This window comes from Lactuca virosa, chromosome 7 (genome assembly GCF_052849685.1).
Source record: "Lactuca virosa cultivar CGN04683 chromosome 7, Lactuca_virosa_CGN04683_v6, whole genome shotgun sequence".
In the NCBI taxonomy this organism is placed as follows: Eukaryota; Viridiplantae; Streptophyta; class Magnoliopsida; order Asterales; family Asteraceae; genus Lactuca; species Lactuca virosa.
This window is the reverse complement of record NC_136432.1, coordinates 240,374,328-240,399,712: the sequence shown is the minus strand read 5'-3', so window position 1 is coordinate 240,399,712 and position 25,385 is coordinate 240,374,328. Positions and strand designations below refer to the sequence as shown.

The 25,385-nt window shown below is 38.8% G+C and overlaps 1 protein-coding gene across 1 annotated transcript in view; it reads right to left on the bottom strand.

The window, feature by feature from the left end:
* The window catches only part of LOC145127662 (uncharacterized), a 69,097-nt gene extending 65,257 nt beyond the window's left edge, over positions 1-3,840 (bottom strand). The window contains exon 1 of the mRNA XM_079062815.1: positions 3,754-3,840. Within this exon, the coding sequence (XP_078918941.1) occupies positions 3,754-3,840 (87 nt within the window). The remainder of the gene's footprint in view (positions 1-3,753) is intronic.
* Positions 3,841-25,385: the final 21,545 nt, after the last annotated feature.

Sequence of the window (25,385 nt, the reverse complement as noted above, 5' to 3'; positions counted from 1 at the left end):
AGTGCGCATGCTTGGAGCATGGGACAATTGTGGTTATAATTCGAGTAATAAGTTGATTTTCTGAAACAATAAGCAATGAATAATGAGTAATCAATATGGTGTTTAAATAGAAGTGTTTTTATTTACGCTCAAAAGTTTTGGGGCCATATAGGATTAATATTATTATTGCGTTTCACTTTGCATGTTTTGACTTCCAGAATAACTGGGTTATTCAAACCTCCACAGTCAGTCATACGTTGGAAGTAGGTATGAAGGAAGACTGTCATGAATCTGTCTGTAGATTGTCTAAAGTGTTTAGACATAGCACTACTTTGCTGTAGAGTTCATGAGTGCTTTGATAAGATTAAAGTATTGGATTAAACCCATGCTCACTTGAATCACTTCATGGATTTATCACGGGTGATTAGTGAGACGATAACATTGTATATTCTTGAAACCGAGATGTGTGAGTTGTTATTTGATGGTCGGTTACACATTGATGATAAGTAAACGCACCAGTAACTTGGTGTTATAAAATTTATTGTTGTGTGTGATTCGATTAGTAGGTGCAAGCAAGAATTTGAGTCGAAGTTTATCCATTCCTTTTACCCAAAGTGGGATAAAAGCGATATCTGTGGGCCCCTCGATGATTTAGTGATGACACCCTAAGCGCTTGGCCAAGCCGGTACTAAGTTGATGTGTTCAATTGTAGTCTGTTGTCAGTCGTCATAAATCAGATGTCGGGAAACAATACATAGACAGAGAGAATGATTTAAATCCATGTCTCGTGTCTATACGATATCTTGAGAATGGAGGAATATATGATCCCTTATCTAAAGGACACGCGTATCTGATAAGATCAGAGTTGACAGCGGATTTTGAAAGCTACGATTGCTGATCAGGTTCTGAAGTTATGCAAAATAGTTATTAGACTTATCCAAGTGGGAGACTGTTGGATTAGTGTCTAAGTCCATAATTATTTTGGTATGTACTTGACCCGATTATGAGCATGGTCCTTTTGGGTTGCCTTCACCATAGCAATATGTAGGATGAATTAAGGAGAGAAAGGTTTAATTATGATTTATTAATATATTATAAGAATAATATATTAAAGGAGAAATCATATTGTTTAATTAATATTAGTCAAGAATTAATTAAGAATTAATTTTGTGACTAAAAGAGATTAATTAAACTTAGGGGACTGGAATTGTAATTATAGGATAATTGCAATTGGGCTATGGATCACTTTGGAATAATAGGTTGGACGAATTTTATGGGGAAGCCCATTAGAAATCGTCCAAGGCATGTTCCAGAAGGGGTCCATGGGCTGCTTAGGGCTTAAGCAGTCAAATTAGGGTTTCCTTGTTGGATAACCCTAATAGCCTAAGTATATAAGGAACCCTTGGGCACCAAAAACGTGGCTAACACTTGTATTAGGGTTTCCAGCCGTTTTGTGCCTCTCCTTTCTCCTCCCTCTTCATCCAAATTGCTTAGTGGTGTTTGTGACTCCATTAGAGGTGCAACACTTGAGGCACTAAGCTTTCTGAAGCCAATCAAAGCAAGGATTGATTGTTATTGCTATATAACAATCAAAGGTAAGATCTAAACCCAAATTTCAGTTATAGTTTATTAGATCTAGGGTTTATAACTTTGGATATTCAATTTCATGTTCATTAGACAAACTAGATCCAAAAGGTATTAGGGTTTGCATGTACACCATAGGAATGATGTATTGCTCGAAACCCATCACTTTCCTGTTGCAGTTAGAGCACTGTATTTCCCGGCAGGGTCCGTTATGGTGGAAGCTGCACTTGTTGCACTTGGTCAAGCTCCCAGCATGCTGCTTCATCGGCGCAGTAGCAATAGGTATTATTGCAGCATGAACAGCTACAACCTGTTGCTTTTTGGCAGCGTTCTGTGCCGTGTTCTTCTTCTTGTTATCCCAGAACTTCCGCTTGTTGTCAGTGGCTTTGGAGGGTTCTGGGATGGCCAAGGTTGTTGTCGTTGTCGGGGCACGGACTCCATGATCAATGATCCGATGTGCCAATCGCTTGGCACTGTCGAAGGTAGTGGGGTTTGAAGCTAATACATTCCCCTGAAATGGAGGCACCAGTCCCTATATATACCTCTCTATCTTCTTTCCCTCAGTAGGCACCATTCCTGGACATAGTTCCACCAGATCGCTGAATCTGGCAGTGTAGGAGACTATGTCGGAGCCCTTCATGGTTAGGCTCCAGAGTTCCTGTTCAAGTTTCTGAACCTCACCCCTCGGGCAGTATTCCTCAATCATGAGCTCCTTCAGAGCTTCCCAGCCTATATCATTAGCCTTTTTTAGAGTTAGTGACTTGACATGGCTATTCCACCACGTCAGGGCTCTGTCCGCGAAGGTGCATGCAACAAATTTAACTTTGCTCCCTTCCGAACTGGAGCAGATCTCGAAGATCGACTCTGTTTTCTTGAACCATTGCGAGAGGGCAATGATTTCGCCAGTCCCGTTGAAGGTCCTGTGGCTTGCAGTTAGTGAAGTCCTTATACGAGCACTCTCTAGAGCGTACTGGAGCATCACCTTGAGTGGAATGCACATTTGTTCCACTCCCGCTAGTACCAAAGGAGTTGAATTGAGCTAGGGCTACCTTAACAGCCGCATTTACTGCAGCTTGGATAGCTGTTGGATTGTATTGTGGAGGAAGTGGTTGTGTTTGATTTGGAGTTATCGAAGTAGTGCGTCTCGCTGATCGACGTGGAGGTATCTTGTAGCTATAAGATCACAAGGATGAAGATACCAGTAAGAATTCAATAGTAAGTACAATGAGAGAGAATCATGGACTAACTCTCCATAGCCCAACAAAACAGATGACAGTATGATTGAAATAGATATCTAGTAATAGAAAGATGAAAGCAATTGGATAAAGATTTCCCATGAGATTAGATATCTGTCAATAATACTGGTACTAAAGATGTAACAAGTTCAGGAAAATGACCTAGGAGTAGGTCTTACATCAAACCAGAATAAGAAAATTTTGACAGCATAAAGACCTAATAGACTGAAAGTTCAAGGCCTTAAGATAAACAGGAAATTACAGGGAAAAGTGCTACTTAGAGCATAAAGACCTAATAGACTGAAAGTTCAAGGCCTTAAGATAAACAGGAAATTACAGGGAAAAGTGCTACTTAGAGCATAGATAAGAAGGCTATTCCTTTAATCAAAAGAAAGGATGAGCAGAGCATCTCCTACTGGCGACGGGCACCCCTCGGACGAACCCTTAAATCAACCAGCTGACACTCCACATCAAGAAGGTGTCGCTCGTATACTCTTTGGCGTGCTTGGAGCTCTATGACTTCAGCCCGAGTTGCAGCTAATTCTTGCAGCAGAGCCTCATTGTCTCTCGTAGCTCTCTCGCGAGCATCTTCAAGACGGCGAATGCGGACTGTATTAATTCCCGCATTGGCATCAACTTCCATGATTCGGTTGATGGTTGTCCTACCCTGCACTTCATTTTGAGCAACCCTGCGGACCAGAATTGGCAGGACTCTGTCTGCTGAGCCTCCCTCGATCAGGTTATAGAAGCTTTTGTCTCCGTTGTATGGCATGGGTTGACCCTACTCTTGACTCCATGTTTCCAAGTTTTCCGCCCACAGAGGCGTCGGGCCTTGAAAAGCCAGACGAGGGTTAGGATTTGGGATTGGAGCTACCAGGGGTAGATCATTGACTTCCGGCTCGGAGTCAGAATCCTCCGGGAAGTTCTCTGCGAAGTCATCATCTAAAGGAATTGCCTGATTCTCTTCTAGCTCTGAATCGAGCCATCCACCATTTCCTTGGTAGGGAAAGTAAGGATCTCCATGAGGATGAAATCCCGCCATGATATCTACGCGAGAATAGGGGTAAAAGAGATAGTTAATAGACGTACTGCTATAGATAATTATAAGATGATTCTTACCAGTTTCTCCAATATTTGTGTAGTGCATACCAATCATATGTAACCAAGATAGAATAGACCTTCGAATAAGTGACCCTAACTCTAAGTCCACAACCAAACAAGGAACAGGAAGTAAAGCAAAGATCACAGATTCTAAGTCTATGACACCCTAGTCACATATAACCTTAGCGTATCCACTCAACAACTATTGACATACTAGTAAAGACCTTTTCAGTTTGCACATAAGTAATTATAGTAACACAAAATACTCCTATAGTATTTTATGTTTATGTTTTGTTCTAAAGTTCTCATTGTAGTAGTGTTGGTAAGTTTTTAGACTTGCTGCAACACTACAGTCATTCCCAGGCACATGCTAATCACTTCTCGGAAATATATAGTTGATCAGGCTATATCACTCCCATAACTGATCATATTTTCCCAAGCCTAATTGTGTTGTCCAACAACCGCAATACTTTTGTTCTGTTCTAGTATGACACTGATCCTAGTATGAATGCTTGTATGAATACTTTAGTTAAATATTTTATTATTTAAAAGTATTAACTCTTGGTCAGAGTGTTTTAATCCCGATGTGTTTATAGTTGTATATCTTTTATGGGTTGATATACTCAATTCACTATAAATAATGCTCTGATACCAATCTGTCACACCCCCAAACCAGAACGGTGGAAACGTTCGGGGGCAGAGGACGTCATGTACAGTATCATAACAATGCATAATAGTAAAACAAGTAACAACATCATCCATTACATTAATAATATAATTTTAATACAAGTGTGTTCTGTATAGTTTGAAAGACACCAAAAATAAGAATCAAAATAAAAGACGAGTCTTGAACGTGCTCCGTCTTCTTAAAACCTGGTCATCGGTACCTGTCTACTGGTGACCTGAGAATACAAGTTATTTTGAAAGCGTAGATCAGCATTAAAGCTGGTGAGTTCATAAGTATTTTAGTGTCATTGTTTGTATAAGTTTGGTGAAAGTGTTTGTAAATGTTTAATGTAAATATTTGTAAGTGTTTGAATGTAAATGTTTGTATACTTCCTAGAAAATCCTATATTTTCTACTAAAGTAGCCTTCTACCAAGACTCGACTGTTTTGTATGTTTGTTCTTTTGTAAACGTGAGTGTTTTTCCCAAGTATGACTATCGTTACCAAAATATCATTTTCATTACCGTTTATGTGAGAAGATCACAATGTGAATGAAATGTGAAAATAAAGAAGTAATGTAGTTTTATATATAAGTAACTACCAATGTACTAACTACCTTAAACCAGTTTGTTTAATTGTGGTACAATGTGATAAGATTGTAACCATACTCGATTGACTAGTAAAACACGACGTTCGGAGACGTTGAAATGGTATCACATTCGTCACCCGTTGTGACATCCCCAATTTCACGGCCAGAAAAGACCGATTTCGTTTATGCTTTTTAAAAAAAAAAAAATCAGAGTAATCTTTTAAAGAAAACGGTTGCCGAATTTGTTCCCAAACAAGATATGATAAAACTTTATCAAATCATTTCTCAAAGAGAATGTACTTTTCATTAAATAATAAAATCTCGGGATGTCATGTTCCGATACAGACCAAAAGCATAAACAATATAAAATAGACCTTACAACAGTTATTTATAACTACTGATCTATAATCCAAAATCTCTCGTCATGTCAACCAACTTATGCTCTTGTGCCACTACCTGTGATACAAAGAAAACTGATTGGGTCAGACTTGGGAGCCTAGTGAGCATATAAGGTTTTTAACCCACAATAATATAATTATTATATTTAATCATCAAACAATCAATCCAATTACCCATCCCCATTATCTTCTTTATTTCTTAAGGTCTTACCCTAAGAATCCACTATCCTTCATTCATTCGTTCCTAAGGATTGACCTAAGGAATTGGCACAAAGTCCATTGCTGCCTGAGGTTCATCTACACAGTACTAAATCCATAGCTACCAAGGTTCATCTACACAGTACTAAATCCATAGCTACCAAGGTTCATCTACACAGTACTAAATCCATAGCTACCATTGTATTTATATAAGGCACTAAGTCCATATATGCCAGGGTTTTCAGAGTACACCGGTGAACACATCGTTCACAACACCTACAAGTTGCGAGCTTGCTAGTGTTCCACAGGACTGTCTAGAATAGTCCGTGGTTGTCATCCCTACTCTGCTGAATGACGGGGGTCATCGTTTGGGTAAAGGTTTCACTCATTTTTCACCTGTCACCCTCATCTCATGATCTATATCACCTTTTGGTCTCACCCTCAAACAAATCTTTCATCACTCACCAACTATTTCATCTAGCCATGTTCTACCCAACATATTTGTAGATATAAATTACATATATATAGTTTAAATCATATACAAACCTGAATAAAACATTAATCCAACATCCATCTCAAATAAACAAACAATATATAAACACATAACACGTATTTCATAGCAAATACTTCATATCTATGTGTTAGAAGAAAGTAACTATACACTCACTTGTTAAGATGATTGTCGGACAGCACTACGACTCTTCAAATAGAAGTTCTTCTATGAAACCGGGATATCTTCACACATTGGGCTTCTTGTGGGCAGAGCTTCGGCTTGAAACTCTTTTTCTCGGGATCTTCGGAGCGTCGGGAATTGCTTCGGGTATCGGGGATGATACCGGGGCTTCGGGGGGCTAAAAGATGGCTTAAAGATGAGTAGAGTAGGAGAGAGGTTGAGAAATTAGCAACCAAAACCGGCTGCCTTCGATTTCTATTTATAGGGCTGATTTTTCGATTTTCACGTCGTGAACCCTTATTTCACGTCGTGGGCTGGATCGTTACTGCATGCGTCATCGCAAGTTGGGTCTGGCAGACTCCAGGAGGCGTCAGAAGACATTTCACGTCGTGAACACTGATTTCTATTTATAGAGCATATAGGGTTTTTATTTATAGAGCATATAGGGTTTTTAACCCACAATAATATAATTATTATATTTAATCATCAAACAATCAATCCAATTACCCATCCCCATTATCTTCTTTATTTCTTAAGGTCTTACCCTAAGAATCCACTATCCTTCATTCATTCGTTCCTAAGGATTGACCTAAGGAATTGGCACAAAGTCCATTGCTGCCTGAGGTTCATCTACACAGTACTAAATCCATAGCTACCAAGGTTCATCTACACAGTACTAAATCCATAGCTACCAAGGTTCATCTACACAGTACTAAATCCATAGCTACCATTGTATTTATATAAGGCACTAAGTCCATATCTGCCAGGGTTTTAAGAGTACACCGGTGAACACATCGTTCACAACACCTACAAGTTGCGAGCTTGTTAGTGTTCCACATGACTGTCTAGAATAGTCCGTGGTTGTCATCCCTACTCTGTTGAATGACGGGGGCCATCGTTTGGGTAAAGGTTTCACTCATTTTTCACCTGTCACCCTCATCTCATGATCTATATCACCTTTCGTCTCACCCTCAAACAAATCTTTCATCACTCACTAACTATTTCATCTAGCCATGTTCTACCCAACATATTTCTAGATATAAATTACATATATATAGTTTAAATCATATACAAACCTGAATAAAACATTCATCCAACATCCATCTCAAATAAACAAACAATATATAAACACATAACACGTATTTCATAGCAAATACTTCATATCTATGTGTTAGAAGAAAGTAACTATACACTCACTTGTTAAGATGATTGCCGGACAACACTACAGCTCTTCAAATAGAAGTTCTTCTATGAAACCGGGATCTCTTCACACACTGGGCTTCTTGTGGGCAGAGCTTCGGCTTGAAACTCTTTTTCTCGGGATCTTCGGAGCGTCGGGAATCGCTTCGGCTATCGGGGATGATACCGGGGCTTCGGGGGGCTAAAAGATGGCTTAAAGATGAGTAGAGTAGGAGAGAGGTTGAGAAATTAGCAACCAAAACCGGCTGCCTTCGATTTCTATTTATAGGGCTGATTTTTCGATTTTCACGTCGTGAACCCTTATTTCACGTCGTGGGCTGGATCGTTACTGCATGCGTCATCGCAAGTTGGGTCTGGCAGACTCCAGGAGGCGTCAGAAGACATTTCACGTCGTGAACACTGATTTCACGTCGTGGTCTCTGACAGTTTTGGGGTTTCGCGCCCCGAACTTCAAAAATTCATAACTTTCGCATACGAACTCCGTTTTCGACGTTCTTTATATCGACGCGAAGGTCAGATTATGCTCTGCAACTCTCGTTTAGAATTCGTCGGCTAATTTTGACTTTATTTTACTTATATTTTACTTATATTATTTTTTGTAGGCCGGGACAGGAAAACTCCGTTAGAAAATCATAACTCCTTCGTCTGACGTCCGTTTCCGTCTGCCTTTTCACCGTTGGACTACTATCGACGAGATGTTCAATTCTCGTTTAGATTGTTTCGGCTAAATATCGCTCGATCTCATATTCGAACTTCGGGCTGTACACTGCTAAGCCAAAACTTCGAAAAATCATAACTTCCTCATACGAAGTCAGATTTGGGCGTTCTTTTCATGCACGCTCTCGGTTTAACGTATTCTACGACTTTTGTTTAGATCGCTAAATCCAAATATCGCTCTATCGTAAATTCACTATTTACGTCGCGTTGTGTCGTGCCGGTTCTGTCGCGAAACTTCGACAAGTCATAACTTCTTCGTTATAACTCAGATTTCGGCGTTCCTTATATGTACGGAATCCTTGTAACATATACTACAACTTAGTTGAGATTAATCCTTCTAAATAATCTTCCATCAAAAAGTCATTTTTGATGCTTATCGTCTCTAAATTGACTAGCCCGGATCTACGGGCGTTACAATTATCTCCTCCTTAGGATGATTACGTCCCAGAATCATCAACGAAATAGGGCTTGCATAATGATTCCATACGTTATCTCTTCATCCTAGGTAATAATCGTAGCTTCTATGTTTCCTCGAAAGAGTATGTAACTCTAGGGCTTCCTGACTGCAGACGATGCCCAATCTTGCATCGCTTTTCGTATTATGTTGGACTTTCAATCGCAACATTCGAGTTACAAAATAAGTCCTTATTGTGGACTCCTTCTTCTTCTTAGGATAAATACTTTCCTTTATCTATTGTAACAGACCGATGGGCCATGCTCTAATGACCTCTCATCGCATGATGCAACGCTTAGACTCAGGTCTTTTTTAGAGTTAAATTCCAGAATGGAATATACCTTCCTTCATATTCTAATGCGATATAACCACATTTTAACATGTAGCATTTCCAGCTACAAACTTCAATAATAATGAGCGCGTTACCAATGATCACATTGATTTCAATCTTCTGAATTCAGTCAAATGCTACATCGAACTCGGTTCTCGGAACCACATAACAAACTCATCGTAGTCGGACTCAATTTGATATGACCACTAGGGTCGGAATAACAATCATCCTACTAGTCATTACCAAAACATAGGTAATGACATACCTGAATAAAACGAAATCAATTACTAGTTTCTTGGTAACCTTGTGACTTTCCCTGATCCAAGTGCGAGTCCTGTGCTTCCGGTAGTATATGCATCTACTACCTTTCACACCTACTCATACTCGTCCCAAGTATTGTCTCGCAGTCCCCAAGTCCTAAATTCACAAAACAATTTAACACATACGAATGTGTCCAAATAATCATAAAAATTTCCCTAGACTCTACTAGGACTTCTTCATTGCGTATCTTCAATCATCAATTCTACTTCAACTCGATTGGTGATGGAAATACCAGATGATGAGACAACTTCAAGAATTACACCAATCGTTCCTTCATCCTGCCAATCGAAGGTGTACTTCAGATGTACCGTACTCCTCTAAACGTACTGTTATTTTATAATACATATTCTAAAGGCAAGATACCACTCTTACGATATCTTCCGATAGGTGTCGTTCACCATCATAAGCCTTTTCATTTCCTCCATTTTCTCAATCATCTACGAGTCTTCACCATAATGTTCTGCACACCAAAGCAGTCGTTCGATGTATCGAGACTAGAATATAGATAGAGGAAGGTTTAGACGCATATTCCTCCTCATTACTTCGAAAAATTACATGCCAGTTCTAATATCGTAATTAAACGTTTAGAAACCTGAGCACATAAAATTTCCAGATCCGATCGGCAACAGACCATAGATCCGAACAAATAATATCATATATGGCAATCATATAACATTTAGCACATAAAAGCATTTTAGGCATCTTTCCTAAAATATACTAGTGCTCGTGTCTAAAATATGGTAGACACTCATCTCACGATCATCACTTAGCATTCTAAGTTTAAGTCTAGAAATCCTACAAATTCCTAGTTCGCTTAAACTAATGCTCTGATACCAACTGTGACATCCCCAATTTCACGGCCAGAAAACACCGATTTCGTTTATGCTTTTTAAAAAAAAAAAATCAGAGTAATCTTTTAAAGAAAAACGGTTGCGGAATTTGTTCCCAAACAAGATATGATAAAACTTTATCAAATCATTTCTCAAAGAGAATGTACTTTTCATTAAATAATAAAATCTCGGGATGTCATGTTCCGATACAGACCAAAAGCATAAACAATATAAAATAGACCTTACAACAGTTATTTATAACTACTGATCTATAATCCAAAATCTCTCGTCATGTCAACTAACTTATGCTCTTGTGCCACTACCTGTGATACAAAGAAAACTGATTGGGTCAGACTTGGGAGCCTAGTGAGCATATAGGGTTTTTAACCCACAATAATATAATTATTATATTTAATCATCAAACAATCAATCCAATTACCCATCCCCATTATCTTCTTTATTTCTTAAGGTCTTACCCTAAGAATCCACTATCCTTCATTCATTCGTTCCTAAGGATTGACCTAAGGAATTGGCACAAAGTCCATTGTTGCCCGAGGTTCATCTACACAGTACTAAATCCATAGCTACCAAGGTTCATCTACACAGTACTAAATCCATAGCTACAAAGGTTCATCTACACAGTACTAAATCCATAGCTACCATTGTATTTATATAAGGCACTAAGTCCATATCTGCCAGGGTTTTAAGAGTACACCGGTGAACACATCGTTCACAACACCTACAAGTTGCGAGCTTGCTAGTGTTCCACAGGACTGTCTAGAATAGTTCGTGGTTGTCATCCCTACTCTGCTGAATGATGGGGGCCATCGTTTGGGTAAAGGTTTCACTCATTTTTCACCTGTCACCCTCATCTCATGATCTATATCACCTTTCGTCTCACCCTCAAACAAATCTTTCATCACTCACCAACTTATTTCATCTACCCGTGTTCTACCCAACATATTTGTAGATATAAATTACATATATAGTTTAAATCATATACAAACCTGTATAAAACATTCATCCAACATCCATCTCAAATAAACAAACAATATATAAACACATAACACGTATTTCATAGCAAATACTTCATATCTATGTGTTAGAAGAAAGTAACTATACACTCACTTGTTAAGATGATTGTCGGACAGCACTACGGCTCTTCAAATAGAAGTTCTTCTATGAAACCGGGATATCTTCACACACTAGGCTTCTTGTGGGCAGAGCTTCGGCTTGAAACTCTTTTTCTCGGGATCTTCGGAGTGTCGGGACTCGCTTCGGGTATCGGGGATGATACCGGGGCTTCGGGGGGCTAAAATATGGCCTAAAGATGAGTAGAGTAGGAGAGAGGTTGAGAAATTAGCAACCAAAACCGGCTGCCTTCGATTTCTATTTATAGGGCTGATTTTTCGATTTTCACGTCGTGAACCCTTATTTCATGTCGTGGGCTTGATCGTCACTGCATGCGTCATCGCAAGTTGGGTCTGGCAGACTCCAGGAGGCGTCAGAAGACATTTCACGTCGTGGTCTCTGACAGTTTTGGGGTTTCGCGCCCCGAACTTCAGAATTTTGCATACAAACTCCGTTTTCGACGTTCTTTATATCGACGCGAAGGTCAGATTATGCTCTACAACTCTTGTTTAGACTTCGTCGGCTAATTTTGAATTTATTTTTATTATATTATTTTTAGTAGGCCATAACTCCTTCGTCTGACGTCCGTTTTCGTCTGTCTTTTCACCGTTGGACTACTATCGCCGAGATCTTCAATTCTCGTTTAGATTGTTTCGGCTAAACATCGCTCGATCTCATATTCGAACTTCGGGTCGTACACTGCTAAGCCGAAACTTCGAAAAATCATAACTTCCTCATACGATGTCAGATTTGGGCGTTCTTTTCATGCACGCTCTCGGTTTAACGTATTCTACGACTTTCGTTTAGATCGCTAAATCAAAATATCGCTCTATCGTAAATTCACTCTTTACGTCGCGCTGTGTCGTGCCGGTTCTGTCGCGAAACTTCGACAGGTCATATTCTTCATTATAACTCGGATTTCGGCGTTCCTTATATGTACGGAATCCTTGTAAAATATAATACAACTTAGTTGAGATTAATCCTTCTAAATAATCTTCCATCAAAAAGTCATTTTTGATGCTTATCGTCTCTAAATTGACTAGCCCGGATCTACGGGCGTTACACCCGTAGACCTACAGGTCCCACTGTAGCTAGCAGCAAGGTGTAGGATGGTCAATACCGTATAGATCTATACACAAATTCACGCTCTCCCTCCTGGAGACTCTGGTTACAAAACGTGACACAACAGTATATTGTCGTGCCATGAAGTAGTGGCTCACATTAATGTTATCTTTGTTATTGTATTAGTGTAGTATGTTCTCTCTGTTATAGTGTATACTATGTTCTCTAGTGTATAGTATGTTCTCTCTGTTCTACTGTATAGTATGTTCTCTCTGTTTCTCATTATAGTATGTTTGAATTGACTCATGTATGAACTGACTCTTGTATGTTTCATTGTTCTAGAAATAGTGTGTAGTAATCCTCTAAACTATACCTATTATAGTTTACTAGTGATGTTGTTTGTATGACTGAATCATGGTTGTACACCTTTGCTAACCAAAGCTATTGAACTGATGTAAGAACTTTTATATCTGTACACATATACATAATATATAACTAATATTCAAATGACAATCGGATAAACAACCGGTACCCTAAGTCCACAACCAAACAAGGAACAGGAAATAAGGCGAGTTATCAGTCCTAAGCCCTTTCAACCTTATTTATATAACTATATCTATATAGACATGATTGTGACAATATATAAGTTTAAAAAGATTTTTGTAAAATGATAAAGAGTTTAACATATAAAAGAGTTTATAAAACGATTTGAAGTAGTTTGTTTGATAACACAGTTTTGAAATATAAGGAATCCACTTGTTTGATAGTTATTAATCACATGTGATTGATACAATAACTATAATGTTTTCTACTTGTATTCCCCCCATAAAAGCATTTAAAATCATTTTAAAGGTAAGTTAGGGGTATGAACTCACCTGTAGTGAGTGATTCGAATGTAAGATCGATATAGGATGCTAAGTGTCAGGTGAAGTCCTGAGCACAAACAGATCCTAATAAGCATATAATGACACATATATGGATATAATTAGTGTATATAACAACTAATCTTGATAGGGAACAACCTTAGGGACTAGGAAACACTTGGAATGAAGTGTTACAATCACACATGATTGCACTGAAGGTGTTTACGGCCACACACAAGGGTGTGTTTACGACCAATGGTGTTTATGGCTAATGTGTTTACGGCCATGGGTGTTCACGGCCCAAAATGTTCATGGCCAACACATGAAATGGATTGAGTTTATGGCCAAGACCTGAAGAAGTTCACGGCCATGAAAGGGTTTATGGCCAAGGGAGGATCAATGGCCGTAAACTCTTGATGTTCTTGATGAAATGGTTGATTTTAAGATGTTAATCAAGAACTTCTAATGAATATCACGTATAGGAAATGATACTTATGATTTGGAAGCTAATAGAGGTGAATACGGTCCAAAGAACTAGTGTGTGTTCTTGGTGTTCTTGAAGATCTAACCCAAAGAGATGTATTCACGGATGAAATCAAGGGGTTGTATTCACGGATATCAACTAATACGTAAAAATCACTTATAATTTTGATGAGAAATAGAAGCGTTCTTGATGATACTTGAGAGAGAAAATGAGTGTTCTTGACTTAGAAGTGTGAAAAGTGATGAAAAGAAAAAGGAATATCACCCTTAAGGGTGGAGTTCATGGCCAACCAAGAGATTACGGTCGTAATCTCTAGTTTACGGCCGTAAACTCCAAGTAATGGAGTTTTCCGGCTTGAATGTTGCACAACGAACTCTAGTAGATACTTCCTAACACTTAAACCTTGAATGTACTAGGCTTATAACACTCAAACAGGCCCTTAACAATGCTAGAAGATAGCAGAAACAAGTCTGACTTCTGATTGAATTGAATGGCTTTACAAGATAGAAATTTTGGGTTGTCACAATGTCCCTTCGGGGACATCCGATAAAATTGGATTTCAGAAAGTAAGAAGGATTGGGAATCCTTCAATTCTCACGTACCGTTAAGGCTTAGTAGAATCTAAGTGGAGGAGAATCGATCAAGTATTCAGGAGCAGAAATGGGAATGAATCTAGGATGAGTTTCGCATCCCCATCAGGAAGGAGGCAGTCAAGTGCCGTCTAGGTTGAGAATTATGAGAGTTGGGAGTTCGTAAAATGTTCCAACATTTGGTCCACACTTTCCCTTAGCATCGGATAGCAGGCTTCAAAAAACAGGTTAGGCGTCCAGTGAGGACCCGGGTCCAGTTGAGTGTTAGGTCGAGTGCGTGTTTGACTTAGGATGGGTATAGATGGATTGGTGGTAGGACCAAGGTTAGAAAATAGTGTTAGAGTATTATAAGTCTGTGGGTGTAGCCGTAGCATTCACAAGGCTGGCAGATAGTGCTAGAGTGTTGTAAGTCCGCGGGTGTAGTCGTAGCATTCACGAGGTTTGTAGATAGTGCTAGAGTGTTGTAAGTCTGTGGGTGAAGCCGTAGCATTCACGAGGTTGTCAGATGGTGCTAGAGTGTTATAAGTCTGCGGGTGTAGCCGTAGCCTTCACAAGGTTGGAAGATAGTGTTAGAGTGTTGTAAGACTGCGGGTGTAGCCGTAACATTCACTAGGTTGGTAGATGGCATGGTAGTGTTGTTAGAACACGGAAGGAACAGTAGTACCCACCAGTTCGGGTGCAGTAGTGAGGAAATGGAAAATCCACATATTTGGTTACGGAATTACCCAGATGGGTTAGATCTGGTTGAGCCAGTGATAAAACCGTGGGAACACCACGACAGTCATGGGATCAAGGAGGCGATGAACCGCATAAGGTCGTTTGTGATATAATGTTATTTTAGTCATGATGCATTCACTTTTAGCTTTGGGTTTGGTGACGTCAGGATTCGACGTATGGACCCGATCGGTTGGATCAGGAGGTCGTTAGAGCCAAAGTGACAAGATAACTAGTGGCAACTATTATCAGACGAGGATTTCGTTCGGAAGTCATGTGGGGCGATTGTGTGGGAGTCTTTTGGCTCAGCAACTGGGTCGGAACCCAGTATTTCAGATGACTGACAGACGAATTGAGACCAGGGAGGTCTTGGTGGAGTTTGGAAAGTAGCCGGGAGGCAGCATGTTGTTTCAGGCAGTTCAGTGTTACAGGCAGTTCGGTGCTTCGGGCAGCTTCAGTGTCTCAAGCGGTAATTGTGTTATAGGATGTCATGTACGGACGGAGCGACTAATTGATTGGGAAGTGATGAGTCACTCGCAGTGGGATTAAATAATCTCAGAGTTGTTGAATTGATCCTGTTGTGCAGCTCTCGTATGAGTCTAACCGTTGCAGGGATGAATCTTCTACTCGAAGGATTATCTGAGCCTTCTGTCAAGTATAAGAATTCTACAGCAGGGTTATGGTTAAGGACTTTGTTTTCGAAGGTTGCATCAAAGTCATCAGAGTTGGAAGTTCTGTGGTTGATCAGTTGTTCGATGAGGTTTGAGCATGTAACATTGCAGTGTAGGCGGTCGGTCAGGGAGACAGACCATTATGGAATTAAGACTTTGGGAAGGCAAAAGTGGTTTACCGAAGCTAGGAGTTCGTTTCTTCGGGTTATAGAACCCTGTGAGGGCTTGTTTTGATTGCCTTGGGAAGGCTGGGGTTATGCTCGGGATTGTGGCCATGTCGTTCAAGTTGTATGGCTTGTAAGGAATGGTAAGGAATGATTTCGAGGATGAAATCTAATTTAAGTAGGTGAGAGTTGTAACGTCATCTTCCGAATCGCTTTCCTAATTTGGGAATGTGGCATGAGGATAGGTTATCATAAGGCTTGGGGCCTTTAGAAAAGAGATATCTAAACCCATTTAAGTATGGATAAAGTAAATGAGGTGATCCGGGAGCTGGGTTGTGTCTTGAAGCCAAAGGGTATATCGGTAAAGTGGCAGTTCGAGTTATTTATGGGTTTTGGGTTTTATTCGGAAGTTTGTAAGGCTTGGGCGTGTTGTTAGGGGAGTAGGGCTTCTCGCCACCTTTTCGTGGATATAAGGTTCGTTGGGAACGGACTTCAGATGAGGAAGATATGACACTTTGAAATTATTGGCAATATTAGTCCTTAATGGAGAAAAGTGGCAAGGAGATACCATGCATGCAAGGTGGCCAGCGCAGAAGTACGACCACCGTAAGATGGTGGTACGCCCAATGTAGATGAGTAAATGGACGCGGGTGTTGAAGGCGTACGCCCAACATACGAGAAGTACGCCCAACGTACGTTCAGAGTCCCTAAACCCTAATTTTAGGGCTAAGCACTATATAAAGAACATAATTCCCTAGATATTAGCATCCCTCTCACCCTTAGACAACCACCACGAAACCCTAATCCTTATTTGAGTGTTCTTGGACCTTAGAAGGCCATTAGAGATCATTTTGGTGTTGCTGATCCATTTTCCAAGCAAGCGAAGAGCAAAGCAAGGTGGTGGTTCAAAGGAGAAGTTGTAGATCCGAGATTGTTGCTTCATTTCAGACCATCTTGAGGTATAAAGTCTTGAACTTGCCTCTTGCATGCTTAGATCTATTATGTTGAGGTTTTTAGACCTTTTTGGTCCCAAGGATGGAGCTTTATGGTTCAAATCCGATTCCTCGGCTTAGAGTTGCCACTCTCAGTGCTAAATGAGTCCCTAAGACAGAAAGTTGTCATCTTTAAGGTCTTAATGGGTTCATGCAAGAGTGAAGACCATTTTCATGGAAGTAGATTACCCTTTTTGGAGTTTGAGCTTATGTGGGACATGCAAAGTCACCAAGTCCGTGACTTTATTGATTTATATGTTAAGAGGAACTCAGATCTGTGATTTGGACCATTGACTAGAAGCATTAAGTGCTTAATAGCAAAAAGAGCTTAACAAAGGAGTACGTTGGCGTACAAGTTGGTACGCGCATCGTACATGTCACGGGCCCAGTACACCCTGCGTACAGCTGAGTACTCCACGCGTACTCAGTCAGAGTGGGTTTTGAGCTAGTGGGCCTCGGTTTGGGCCATTCTTTAGACTTTGCTACCTTGGCCCTTAGTGGGCCATCTGGAATTGAACAGTTGGACTAGAGAAGCATTAGTGGGCCTTTGGCTAAGGCCCATGTGAAGGGATTGGGCCCAATTGGAAATTGGGCCATATATTGGGCCTTGTAAGAGTGTTACTTTTTTATGCCAAGGGTTGAGTAGAGTCCATCTTTGGACAAGAGTATGTGAGGGGTAGAATGGTCTTTTTGCCCAGTGAGGACTTATGGTTAAGTTAAGAGAGTCCCGAACTTAATTAGTTTATATGATGACTGGCAGCTCGGGGAGACGAAGGATCAACAGTTTGGGAATTTTCCAGCTAGCAGCCAGGGGATTATCCGTGAGATTCAGCTTTGCGAGGTGAGTTACCTTCCAGTAGAAGTGGGTCTAAGGAACCAATATCGGCCCACTAGTAGGTGTTTATAGTAGGTATGATTGTCTTCATGATAATTGTCTAGTATGTCACTATCTGTTATGCTTTATGTGCTAGGATGCTATGATATTATGTGATAGTGGTAGGATGGGTGAAATAGTCCCCGGTTACCGGTTGAAAGAGACCGAAGGGGTAGATAGTACCAATATATGCCTAGCAGTATGTTCATGATATGTTATTATGTGGTAGTGGTAGGGGTGAAATAGTCCCCATAACCAGTTGAGATAAACTGAAGGGTAGGTCGGGCACCCAGATATGCCTGACAGGGGTAGGTCGAACACCCCGGTATGTCTGATAGGCGTAGGTTGGGCACCCCGGTATGCCTAACATGGGTAGGTTGAGCACTCAGGTATGCTCAGCAGGGTAGATCGGGCACGCAGATATGCCTGATAGTATGTGTTTTTGTGGTATGATGGGGTAACTCACTAAGCTTCGTGCTTACAGTTTACAGTTTTGGTTTCAGGTACTTCTTCTTCGCAGGGAAAGGAGTCGGCATGACTGCAGCGCATCACACCACGATTTTCCACACTATGATGTTCTTGGCATTTGTACTCTGACATTATTATATTATGACATGTTTTTGAGACATATGACTTATGGGTTTTTATGATATGAGATAACTTAATGATGTTTTCAATAATCTGTTTTTTGAATTATTAAATTCAAATTTTGAAATTTTTGGTCTTGAATTTTGGGATGTTACAAATGGGTCTGGTATTTACCATTCAGAGGGGGGGGGGGTTGCACATTTTGGGTGGTAGGTAGTTCGAAACACATCAACCCAACAATATATGTGAACCATATTAGATAATTCAGTGATGTTTGAATAATGTGATGCTGTAATAGCATGACCGCATGATATACCCAGACTTCGCCATTTCCTACATAAACAGGTATGACGGTTCAAATCTACAACACAAGTTGTTTTAAAATAAAAAACACAGAAAATGTCGGACTGGAATGGAGACGGGATCTTGGGTCAGATCTTTGTTGCTTGCCACCAGACAGACTTTTGCATCCTCATCTAAAGCACCATCTCTACATACTGGGTTAGTATGCTAAAAGTAAATATTAACAATTATAGTTATTGTATAGGTAAAAAAAATTCAATACTTTACGGTATTTTACCTCCCATGAAACCGCATTCAACAAAGATCTATTGAATATAGTCACGAATTGCCTTACTAAACGTTATTATCGGTACATTACGTTGATTAACCGATAATGCCAACATAAATTCTGGAATATCAATGTTGAGTATAGGCTCTTGCCCATTTCGCATGAATGATGTTGACAAGCACCTAGAAATGGCATCGGGGCGAGGCATGGTTTCCCAAACCCAAACCCGATTTCTAAATGTGTCCCCGACCCCGACCCGATACCCAATGGGTTTCTTATCGGGGCGCCCCGTCGGGGATAAAACTTTCCCCGAACCCGACCCTAAACCCGAAACCCGACCCAAAAACCCGAAATATGTTAGAAAAAAATGGAAAAACTACAATTACAGAATGAGAAATTAAGACGTTGCATAAGCTTAAAATACCAAATAAGTTCTTAAATCATTTAACCAAATAGAAATTACTAATAGTCTAATATTGTAACAACAACCAACCAACCAAAACACCAAAGTACAAAATATGAAAAACTAATGCATCACTATAATACATTACCACTTAGCATTAAAACAAACTCAAAATAAAAAAAAATCATCCAAACTTGTTGTCCCGCTTTCTTTAGTGTTTTCCTACAAAATATTAAAGAAACTCAAAATCAAACCAAATCATAGAAACTATATAAAATTAATATTCTTAGAAGTATCGTTTTATCTCTTCCACATCATAATCAAATTCAATAGAACAACAATATGCCTCGGTCTCTTCAGAACAAGTTGTTGTATATAAGAAAATATAAAAGCAATTTAACAAAAATATTATTAATATGCAAAAAAGATTCATAATTTCATATAATTAATATAAAATAGTATACAACCTCAAATTTCATTCAACAACCAACTTTGAGCACACATTAAAGCCTCCAATGTCTTCGGATGAAGTCGACTATGATGAGGACTTACTAATCTTCCACTAGTGTTGAAAGCTGATTCCGAGGCAACAGTGGAAACAGGAATAGCTAATATATCTTTAGCTATCCTTTGTAGTGTCGGTACTTAATCCCATTTGTTTTCCATCGTGCCAACAAATCAAGCTCCATGTCTTTAGGAAAGAATTTATCCTTCAACTAGTTATCCAACTCACTCATACCTCCTGATTCATCATCATCTCTAGTAATAGAAGCAATATCCGATAAGAGCTTTTTGAATCCAACACGATGACCGGAAGACATACTAGAACCAAATGAAGATGAACTAGGAACTGAAACACCATAAACACCTAATGTTTAGTATAAAAATGTTAATAACTTAAGATAATGTTCTACTTATTATATAAACAATAAGAAGAATACAATACCTTGACTGTTGCTTTTTTAGATGCATTACTTGACTCGTACTCTTGAAACAAAGTTTTGACAAACCCCTCTAGATTTTGAAATTCAATCTTTTCCTTTTCTTCTCCATAAAGCACAGAAAAAAGTAACTCCACAAACTTTAACTTGTATCGTGGATCTAAAACTGCTGCCTGTTAGGGTGCAAAGTCACGCTTGGATGTGGATTGATAGGATTACCCTCTTGTATGTGTAAATGGGTTGAGTCTTTCCTACAAATAGGAAGTGAGTGACTCCCATTATGTAAGGAATCATTTGGAGTGTTAGACTAGAGAGAGAATTTATACAAGACCCACTTTGTATACTCTTTCTAGATCTAATATGAACTTAAAAAGATTTATTTACTCCATGTGTTCTTGAGTTTGTATGATGATTCACTAGATCTTTTCTTATTTCGCACATGTCATCATAATCAACACCACTACAATTGGTATCAGAGCGGGTGTTCTTGATTCGATCAAGAATTTATCCATGATGACATTCTAGATTTGGTGATTCTTCATGTTCTTATTGATCTTCATGATTAGAGAGTGTTTTCTGTTCTAGAAATCGAATTTTTCCTTGATTTGATCCATAATTCAATTTTCTCTCTCTAGAATACTTGTTTGTACCACTTTCTCTCACTAGAATTTGGTTCATATTCACTTTCTTTCTCTAGAGATCTCCTAGATTTTCACTTTCTCTCTCTAGAAAACCCAAGTTCAAATTGTTTGATTCGAAAGGAAATAAGCAATTATGGAGAAATGGTTGATACATAATGAAACCTTTCTAGGTGAATACACTTTTGAATCTCTTCTTTATTGCTTGGCTGTTGGATTGAAAAGTGAAGATGAACTCGTTTTAAATGGAGAAAAGAATGAAGTTGGAGAATTAATTAGTTGTCTAATTCATCAAACCAAAGATTTGTTTGATTGATTGGTTACAACGTATCAAGAGAGACGAAGAAATAGGAAAGAAGGTGAAGTCATAAAAGGAATTTCTCTTGCTGAATGTAAATATGGAAGCAATAAACTTGAATTTATGCAAATTATCATGAAGCTCGGGAACATGTTCTTGATGATGATCATCGTGTTCTTGATGTTCTTGAAGTTCATGACAATAAGATTCAAGTTGATTCTCATGAAGATGAAAAAGTTTTTTGCTCATTGCAGTTCAAACCGATGATATTTTGTGTTCTTGTGATTCATTTGAAGGAATGATTCCTTATCGGAAGCCGACGATTCAAGAAATTCACAAGTATCAAACTCCAAAAGATTTGATTCAAACTCACAAAGTTGAAGCTGTGGAAAGTGGGTTTGTTAATGAAATCAAATCTTCAAGATGCAAAAAAGATGAGAAAGAAAAAGAAGAAGAAGAAAAAATATCAAAAACAAGCGGGTTTACTCACAAAAATCATCAAATGTTGTGAAGCCGAAATCTGTGAAGCAAATTTGGGTTCCAAAGCAACAATCTCCAAAAGTTGCATTGAATTTGAAGTCAAAACCCAAAAGTGTTGGTGGTTCTTATGAAGATGTTCTTGGATCGTTGAAGAACACGAAGAATGAGTTGTACATCATGCATCGTGGGTGGTATAATGTTCAAATTGGAGATTTTCTCGTTCCAACAAAAGAACCAAGATCTTCTAAATTTGATTCGTTCGTTGAAAATGGATCTCGATTCGTCAAAAAGGTATCACAAATTCTCAAATGGATTCCAAAACGTCCATGATTTCTATTCGTGATTTTCGTTTTTCATTTTTGATCAATTTGCCTCATTGGATCAAATTCTTTTCAACCCCATTGATTGATACAATTATTTTTGTTTAGATCAAAATCAAACCAAAATCAAAATCATACTCTTACAATTTCTTTTTACATTTGAAATCAAAATTTTTTGTTCACAATTGGAATTGTTATTGTTCATATTTTTATGAGATTGAGCCCAACCAATTAAATCATTTACTATTCATCAATTCGAGCCCAATCTATTAACTCCTTATTGTTCAACAATACAAATCCGTTGAAAGTCAAAATTGGAAAGTCACTGAACAAGTTTTCGCTTCTTACTGCAGCATGGAAGTCGTTTTATTTTTTTTGGAGGTTTCGCAACTGAAATTCTCGTAGCTTGGATATTGAATTTCTGTTTCAGATCTCGATTTTGTATTTGTAATTCTTTGGAAGGTTCACTTTTGGACATCAGGAATGATTGATTTTGAATTGAAGGAGTTAGGAATCGATTTTGGATGTCGATTGGTCTAAGTTAAAATCGAGGGTCAAAATTATTAATCGAAATTGAAGTTTTATGGAGTATGAGTTCGATCTTGGGCATCACCGGTCAAATAATCGAAGGATGATAATCGATTTGTAGTTGATGCTATGGTCACGAAAGCAGTTGCTGGTCAAAGGTTCGATTTTGATGAGAATAGATGGGAAATTGATTTTTATTCAAAAGACTGATAAATGGTTTATGACAATCTGTTAATGGAAGATTTCGAAGGTTTGGGTTGATTTGATTATTGATTTCGGATTTGCGAGTGTGGGTCAGTGAATGGAATGGAACGAAAAATGAATTAGGATTGAGAGATCGAAGTATCAGGAAGATGAATTAGGATCGAGTATTGAAATTGACTAAAGTAGTTCGATGGTCAGATTCGATAACGACTTGATGTCGATACAAGGAATTGGGAAATTGACAACAAAATCGAAATTTGATTGGATTTCCGTCTTCTGTTAGCGAAGATGTTTGAATCGATTAAGAATTCTGGGAATCGAATGTTTTGGATTGTGTTGGGAAGAAGAAACTGATAACAAGCGAAGTCGATGGTTTGGAGATGAACTAATATCGACTGGGGTTATTCGATTTTGGAAGTTTGCGGTTGATGTGTTTTTGGTGAATGAAAAATGAAGGATCGATGGTCGAAGATGGGTTTAAGTTTGTTGATGTTGGTTGTTGATTGTTTGGGAAGACCTTAAGAATCGAAGGTCTGATAAGTAACGAATGAGGGTATTTGCTTTTGGGGTACTTGTGATAGATAAAGCGAAGGGTCCCTGTGCTTGGAATTGAACTCAATTTGGGAAAAGGGTCGATGTTTTGATTTCGAAAGGTTGGACTGTGAAGTAATATCAATTTTGGTTTCAATCAAAACGCGAAGGCTTGCTGGGTTTTGTTAACGAAGTGTGGATGGTCTAAGGGTTGTAAAACAAAAAACGAATAGTGACTAATAAAGGTTTGATTAACAAATAATCGATGGGTTTTGTTAACGAAAATTTGAGGTTGAGTAGTGAAGGGGTGATGTTTCGCTATCTGTGTTTACTTTCGTTAAAACGGGGAAGATGATAGAATATTTCGACATTGGTTCCTGTTAATTCTACAAAGTTGCATCTTTCAACCAGTTTCGACAGAATGGGTGTTTTCGCTATGTTTGTGAAGTGAAAATAGATTTTCGCAATCAGTCCCTGCACTTTTATCGAATGTTACGCATTATACTCAGTTTCGATTTTTGGGTATAATTTCGATAATTAAAAGGAATGGGAAGAAGTTTCGAAGTTGGTCCCTGCAGTTTCAAAATTTTTGGCAGAAAAGATCCAATTTCGAACATGGGCTAACAAAGCTGAGAAATTGAAGAAGTTTCATGTTCAGTCCCTGCAGTTGGTGCGAACTTACACTTTATGCCCAGTTTCGCAAATGGGGGAGTGTTTCACATCTTAAGCTGTTTTTGGCGCAACGGATCCTTGTAGAATTCTGTTATTGACAGTTTTTACCCGGATTTTGGAAAATCTTGCAACTCACACCCAAAAGTAAATTTTTTTCACAAATTGGAAAATTTTTTAGGCTTTTTCGTGATTGTTTTTCCGTGCAAGTTTTTCGGTGTTTCATTTTTGGTACACATCAATGGGGAGTATTGTTAAGAATAATCATCGGGAGCTTCTCACCCTTAATGGGTTTTATAATCATTTTTTGATAATAAAAGGGGGAGAATGAAGAGTGGGTATTCGAAGCTTCTTGGGTTTTTTGGATATTCATTTGCGGATTTGAAGACCGGTGTTACTTCGAGGGGGAGTTTGGTCTTGATCGTGCGAGCTCGTTGGATATTAAAGTCGGGACATCCAATCCTAACTTTAAGGGGGAGAATGTTAGGGTGCAAAGTCACGCTTGGATGTGGATTGTTAGGCTTACCCTCTTGTATGTGTAAATGGGTTGAGTCTTTCCTATAAATAGGAAGTGAGTGACTCCCATTATGTAATGAATCATTTGGAGTGTTAGACTAGAGAGAGAGTTTGTACAAGACTCACTTTGTATATTCTTTCTAGATCTAATATGAGCTTAAAAAGATTTATTTACTCCATGTGTTCTTGAGTTTGTATGATGATTCACTAGATCTTTTCTTATTCCGCACATGCCATCATAATCAACACCACTACACTGCCATTCCCATTATCCCATGAACTACAGACCAATACCTATTGAACTTAGAAACCATTTGGTTAGCCATCTCCCTAATCTCCTTAATAGGATATTTCGTCCACTCATGCAAAGAATACCCAATCTCACATATCAAAGGAAAAAAAACATTAGTTGTAGGATACTTTGAACCAGTGAACATAACAGTCACCTCATAAAAAAGTTGTAATCTTTCACAAATCTCACTAGCCAACTCCCAATCCTGGTCTGTAGGAAAACATGTATACTTCGGGTCTATTGTCTTTACCCGATCGAAACCTCTTTGTAACTTATAGCAACACTCAACATCAAGAATGTAGATTTCCACCGCATCTTGCAGTCAAGTATCAACTTCTTTGAGTATGGTATTCCCAACTGTTCTGCTGCTGTCTGAAAATTTTGCTCCGTCTTTGGTGATGCAGAACAAAATGCAACACTCTCTCTAATTATCTCAATCTCAAATTTAATGAGAGATAAGCCATCTTGGACAATAAGATTTAGAATATGTGTACAACAACGCATATGAAACAAATCACCGTTCATCATTAGTGATTTTAGAGGAAGCTTCTAATAATAATATCCTGATAATTGCATCATTTGTGG